Source organism: Parus major, chromosome 7 (assembly GCF_001522545.3).
Source record: "Parus major isolate Abel chromosome 7, Parus_major1.1, whole genome shotgun sequence".
NCBI classification, from domain to species: Eukaryota; Metazoa; Chordata; class Aves; order Passeriformes; family Paridae; genus Parus; species Parus major.
The window spans coordinates 36,055,454-36,062,467 of record NC_031776.1 but is presented as its reverse complement, the minus strand read 5'-3'; the positions used below and the strand labels follow the sequence as shown (position 1 = coordinate 36,062,467).

Genomic DNA, 7,014 nt, shown 5'->3' with positions numbered 1-7,014 from the left:
AGCCCCGCGCGCCTCCCGCGCTAAGATGGCGGCGCGCGCGGGCCCGGCGGCGCGCGGGCCCCGGCCAATGGCAGCGCGGCCCGGAGATTCCCGCGCCTCGCTGCGGCCCCGCCCCTCGCCGCTGATTGGCGGAAGCGCGACTGGAAGGGCGGGGACGCGCGGGGGGCGGGGCCAGCGCGGCGCTGAGGGCGCTCGGTACGAGCCGGCCCCTGGGCCCGCAAATCCTGGGAAAAGCGGCGGAAAAGCATCGTCCGTGTCCGGCTCTTAGCCCTGGGCAACAATCCCATCCTGGGCATTCCCGAGAGCGGTGTCCAAACGCTCCTGGGGCTCTGGCGGCCTTGGGGCCGTGACCATTCCATGGCGAGCGTGGTCAGTGCCACGCCACCCTCTGCTGGACGAACCTTTCCCTAATTTCCGACCTGAACATGCCCTGACGCAGCTCCAGCCGTTCCCTGGTCACGCAGAGCGGAGATCGGAGCTGCCCCTCGGGAGGAAGCTGTGGGTCAGCTCATGTGAGGTCAAACCTCTAATTAATGACTGGAAATAAACCTCCAGCTCCATAGGAGGCATAAACCGGAATTCCCTGAGCCCCCCGAATGGGATGTCCCAGCAGAGGTGAAATAGGAATAATCCCGGCTCTGGCAGCGAATCCAAAGTTTTGGGAAGCCCTGGATCGCCGGGATAGAGCCAGGCCGGAGCAGTCACGGCCGTGGCTGAGCCTCTGTCACCTCCAGGGATTCCCAGCGGGAGTGGCTGTCCTGGGAAGGGTCTTTTCCCAAAAATATACCCCGTGGAGATTCCAGCTATTCCCTGGTTCTCATCCATATCCATGCGATACCTGTCGCTTCCCACTTAAAAACAACAATAACAACAAAACCACCCCGAGGTCATAAATAAAATACTAACATTCTCCTCATGTTTTCCCTTGTTCTCTTCCCTCTGGACACGCTCTGTTGCTGATCTTGGAAAATGGGAATAATTTTGTACAACAGGCACTGTGAACACAAGGTGGCAGGATTAAAAAGCACATTTTAGATACAGTTAAATCCCTGTAAGTGCGGTGACACAAAACTTGTTTCGTTGGGCACGAATAAAGTGTTGGAAATAACCAGGAGAGGAGCTGCAGTGTTGCTCTCCAGTACAGCCAGAAAACAGGATTATATTCCCGGTGAAATTACAATAAAAGCTCAAAAATTAAATGAATTTAAACAATCGAGAATTGGAGAAAACAAAACAAAAATGGGGCTGATTAGCTTAATTTCTTCCTTGTGCAAAACCATTTCTGATGAATTCAGATGATGAGGAACACAGATGCTTTAGACAAAATTCACAGGAAAATTCTTAGTGAGCAGTAGATTTCAGCAGGTCTGGACTCAAGAAAATACTCAGAAACCAAACTTATTTACTCCTTTACATGAATAAAACAAGACTGGAATGCTGTCAAGAAACAAAAATAACTCTCTGCAAGCTTGGTGTGATTAGAACAGAGGTAGCTTTAATGCTGCTTCAGTTAAAAACACACAGAGAAGGATTTAAAATTAACAATTTAAACCAGAACAGTCTTAAACCCGTGTAAACAACATCCAACACCTCGCTGGTGTCTTCTGAACGTGCTCGGTGAGAAGTTCCTCCTGCTGCTTCCTCTCAATGCTTTTATTCTCATCACCAAGTCATTCCTTTAATTCTTTAATAAGAGAAGTGAAAAGACTTCAAGAGCTCTTCTCTGGATGAGGGAACCCTGACAGAATCCATTAAAATTAAAGTGTGGATCCAAATGATCCTTTGCTCTTCCAAATCTTCACCTGGGTAACCACCAGGCCATCCACAAAATGAATTTTTGTGGCTTAAAAATAAGCTTGCACTGAAAGCCCTTAGAGTTTAAGAAAATCAGGTGTTAAAAAAAAAAAATAAAAATTATAATAATGTGTAGAGAACAGGGGGGGAAAAAAGCAACAGTCTAAAAAATAAATATGTGGAAATCAAGGGAAATAAGGAGAGAAGAGGCTGTTAAGTTTAAAAATAATGGGAACAGTCACACAAAAATTTGTTCAAGTGGTGCAAGAAATGAGGAGAAAGAGCATTTTATATAGAAAAATAATTTTTTAAGTCTTTGGTAGCAAAGAATTCTTCATATTTTTACAGTACTTCTATTCTAAAAATAGGTTTCTATTATCCATGTAAGTATATTTTATAATTTATTCCCTAGTGTAATTTATTAACAAAACATAGAAAAGCCAAAGAGAAAAACTCCGAAAGAGACGACAAAAATGTCTTATCTGAAGACACAAATATCTGAATTGAATTCAGTCTAAAACACCTTTCTGTGGCTGCCTACTCTGCTCACATAATCCCAAATTTTCCCGTTAAAAAGTTGCTTTTCCCTTGGGATGTGGCGTTCCTGCCATCCCCTGCCTTGGGAGGCATGTCCAGGGTTGTGTATCTGATCTGGAAGCCTCCAGCTGTCACCGAGGCATCCGTCAGAAACTTCAGCGTCATCACATTCCCTGCCCAGGGAAAAGAAAAAATAAAATTATGGCTTTAATGGTATCAAAATGTGGGATTTTGGATGTGTTTTGGGGGTTTTAAAGGGTTTTTTTCAGATATATTTTGGGTTTTAAGATCTTTTTAGATATATTTTTGGGGGTTTTAAAGTTTTTTTCCAGATATATTTTTGGGTTCTTAAGTTTTTTCAGGTTTTTTTGAGCTTTAAGGTTTTTCTCAGATATATTTTTGGGGTTTTAAAGTTTTTTTCCAGATATATTTTGGGTTTTAAAGTTTTATTCAGATATATTTTTGAGTTTTAAGTTTTTTCAGATATACTTTTTGGGTATTAGCTTTTTTCAGATACTTTTTTGAGCTTTAAGGTTTTCTTCAGATATATTTTTTGGGTTTTAACTTTTTTTTCAGATTTATTTTTGAGTTTTAAGGCTTTTTCAGATATATTTTTGAATTTTAAGGGGTTTTTTCAGATATATTTTTGGGTTCTTAAGTTTTATCACATATATTTTTCAGTTTTAAGGCTTTTTCCAGATGTATTTTTGGGTTCTTAAGTTTTTTCAGATTTTTTTTTTGAGCTTTAAGGTTTTTTTCAGATATATCTTTTGGGTTTTAACTTTTTTTCAGATATACTTTTGGGGTATTAACTTTATTCAGATATATTTTTGAGTTTTAAGGTTTTTTTCAGATATATTTTTGGGTTTTAACTTTTTTCAGATATATTTTTCAGTTTTAAGGCTTTTTTCAGATATATTTTTGGGTTTTAAGGGTTTTTTTCAGATATATTTTTGGGGTATTAACTTTTTCAGATATATTTTTTTGAGCTTTAAGGTTTATTCAGATATATTTTTGAGGGGTTTAACATTATTAATAATATTAACATTAATATTTTGAGGTTCTTAAGGTTTTTTTATGTATTTTTTTGAGCTTAAAGGGTTTTTTCCAGATGTATTTTTTGATTCTTAAGTTTTTTCAGATATATTTTGGGTTTTAAGTTTTTTTTCCCAGACATGTTTTTGGGGTTTTAAATTTTTTTCAGGGAACACTTCTCTCTGTTATTCAGCCTCTCTAATTAGGCTGATTTACATTTATTTAGAAGTAATTAATTGGCTTTTTGATCTGCCACAAATAGTGCAAATAAATTACCTGTGCTGATGATGTCATCTGGCAACTCATCTCCACAAAACCTGGAAAAAAATGAAATGTTGATGATTAAAGGACATCTCTCTGCTCCGTGGGGCTCTAGGGGATAAATTTGGTTTTAAATCTTCTTATGATGGATAAAAATTCTGTGTTCAAGCAATTGCCAAGAGAATTTTTTGTCATCATCCCATTGATTGAGGAGAGGAAGCAGTTTTCAATATCTGCAGGATGTAAATGATGCAAAACAAGGGGGAAAAAAGCAATTTCACAAGGGTTTAAGGAAAAGTGAGCCAAGGCTAAGAGAGGAACAACATTGCAAAAAAAAAAATCAATTTAAATTATCTGTAAAAGCAGAAATTTGACTGAATCCTTGATTTGCTGCACTTGATTTGCAGAGAGGGTGTGAAAAGTGGCAGGAATTGGGTTTTTTATCAGGTTTTTTTTTGCTTTACTTTTTGCCCTGGAAAGTTTTACCTTAATTTTCATTTCAAATTATGGAATAATTCCATATTCCAATTTCCAAATAATTCCATTTATTACTTCATACCAAAAAAAGGGTAAGTAAAACTGCAACATCGAAGAAAGTGAGAATTAATAATAAGAGAGATGAAATAAAACCCTTGTTCTGATATTGTTAGAAAATAACTTTAGCAGATATCAACTTAAATGAAATATATTTTTGTTAACAGTTTAACCCCTCTCAATTAAAGGAAACACAAAATATAAATGTTTGAGACTGCCAGGGGTTCTTTCTGGAGAATTGGGATAAGCAGAGAACTAAAAAGTCTGACAGCTTTCCTTTCATCTCATTTAACAAAGAAAAAGGCAAAGCTCATTTTTCTGAAACTCCTCCCAGGTCTGTGTTAATGACATTAAAGTAAATTTACCAGAATGACATTAAAGTAAATTTATCAGAAATAATTAATCAGAGAATATTGCTACAGGAATTAGGGGGAACCTCAATTGCATAAAGTTCTTCTGAGGGGGGAAATCAAGGAAAATAAGGAGAGAAGAGCCTGTTAAATTTCCAAATAATTGGAACAAAAAAGTTTGTTCAAACGGTGCATGAAATGAGGAGAAGAGTAATTTATAAAAATAATTTTTAAAAATTGTAAGAGTTAAAAATTTGAAAAAGAAAAAAATTTTAAAGAAAAATAATTCATAAAAATATCTAGAAAAATATTGGGGTTTTTTTTAAGTCTGTGGCAGCAATGAATCCTTCCGATTTTTACAGAATTCTAAAAATGCTTTTATTCATGTAAGTATATTTTATAATTTCTAAACAGCGTTCTTCTGGGGGAGGAACAAATGAAACACGAATTTGCATATCGATTTGCATATCAAATTTGCATATTAAATGTGCTTTACCTGCCCACAAATCCATTGATATCATCGTAGCTGTCGTAGATTTCCAGGAAATCAGCCAGGCAGGCGGTGTCCTCCTCCACATCGAACTCCAGGAACTGCAGCTGGATCCGCTGCCCGTACCTCACGCGGATGTGCCAGTAGCAAACCTGATCGTTCTCGTACTCGTTCGGGTAGCCCGGGGACTTGAAAACGTGCTTGGAATCCGTGAAGACTCCACCACACTCCTTTCCTACCAGAGAAATAAAACCAGTTTGTTTAAGTTTTCATTTGAAGCTTCAGGCTCTGACCTGGAGATGAGTGGGAAGGCACACAGGAACATCCAGAGTTGTCGCTCTGTTGGGAACGGCGAGAAGAACGACACAGACTCTCTTGTGGAGTCAAACTGGAGAATTTCTCCTCGTTTATTGCTTCAGGTCTTTTTTATAGACTGATAGGTGAAAAGTACAGAAAAGAAAACTCTTATTGGTTAGTAAACTAACATATCACCATCGTTGGTCAGTGGGTGATGACCTTCTCTTGCAACAAACCTTCCTCAACCTTCTCTTGCAAGAAACCAAGGAACACACAAACAGCACCTGCAAGGCTGTTTTCTGTCTCTGAGGATTGTTTTAATTCCTCCTTATGAATTCCCAGGCCACTTTCCCAGGCGAGAATGAGAAAGTTACGTGGCCTGAAATTTCTGCAGGCACTGTGCTCCCTGCTTCACAGTTAGCATCCATACAGAGTGATGAAGCTTCTCATGTATTCCCTTGGTGAATGGCAGTGATTCCTTGCTTTTGGAAGAAGATATTTGGGAAGCAAGAGGCGTGATCCAAACCTCACTGAATTCACAGGGAAAGCTTTCACTGCCTGCGGTGGATTCGGAGCCAGAGCTGTGTTTTATGTAAAAGGCGTTTGGGATTTCTGGCTCTCTCAAGCTTTACAGCTGTACTTGCAAGTCCCACTGACACTCAGGTTCATCCTTTCTTCTTCAAAAACCTCTTGCAAGCGTGTCTTCTACAAAAAGCAGCTCATGATCACATAGCTGGTGTTGTACTCCTGTTGTTCCTGCTGCTCTGGGATCCTTTTGGCAGAAAAACGCTCCTGTTTTTTTCCAGGGGCTGTTTGGACTTTGCCAGCTCCCTGACAGTGGAGCTGACCAAACTGGGAATTCCTGCCTGATTTAGGATTTATCCCAGTTTAGAGCTGGAGAGGGGGAGGTGCTGTGTCAGGGTATCCAGGGCACAGGAATTAGGAGCACTAAGATGGATCAACCCCCTGATTTTGCACATTGTCCATGAGCCCAGAACTTCCCAGCTCAGCTCCAGTTCCTGGAGAAATTGCTCCAGCTCAGGGGCTGGAATGCAAGAAAGATCTGGATGTGCTTGAGAGAGTCCAGAGGAGACCATGGAGCTGCTCCAGGGCTGGAACCCCTCTGGAGCCAAGGCTGGGAGAGCTGGGGTGCTCACCTGGAGAAGGGAAGGCTCCAGAAACACCTTGGAGACTTTTCCAGGGCCTGCAGGGGCTCCAGGAGAGCTGGAGAGGGACTGGGGACAAGGGATGGAGGGACAGGACACAGGGAATGGCTCCCAGTGCCAGAGGGCAGGGATGGATGGGATATTGGGAATTCCTGGCTGGGAGGGTGGTCAGGGGCTGGAATGGAATTCCCAGAGCAGTTGTGGCTGCCCCTGGATCCCTGGCAGTGTCCAAGGCCAGGCTGGAGCAATCTAGGATGGTGGGAGGTGTCCCTGACCATGGCAAGAGTGGCACTGGGTGGGCTTTAAGGTCCCTTCCAACCCAACCCAACCCATTCCATGATTCCATCATTCCATGCTCACTGCTAGGTGGGATGAACACTTCAAACACCCAAACAGTTCCACGAGTTCCTCTTGCCATCTTTGGCCTCCTGGAGCAGAGCACAGGCTCAGTTCTGTCAGAGATTTGTCCCCATCCCCCCAGGCTGCTCCTGTCCCACCTGCAAACAGCCCTGCCAGGCTCCACAGACCATGAACACAGATCCCTGCAGCT

The 7,014-nt window shown here is 41.4% G+C and overlaps 1 protein-coding gene across 1 annotated transcript in view; it reads right to left on the bottom strand.

The window, feature by feature from the left end:
• Positions 1 to 1,473: 1,473 nt before the first annotated feature.
• The window catches only part of TNFAIP6 (TNF alpha induced protein 6), a 14,552-nt gene continuing 9,011 nt past the window's right edge, over positions 1,474 to 7,014 (bottom strand). Inside the window, 3 exon segments of the mRNA XM_015633956.3 lie at positions 1,474 to 2,504; positions 3,643 to 3,683; positions 5,008 to 5,236. Coding sequence (XP_015489442.2) covers positions 2,341 to 2,504; positions 3,643 to 3,683; positions 5,008 to 5,236 — 434 coding nt within the window. The 3' untranslated portion in view covers positions 1,474 to 2,340.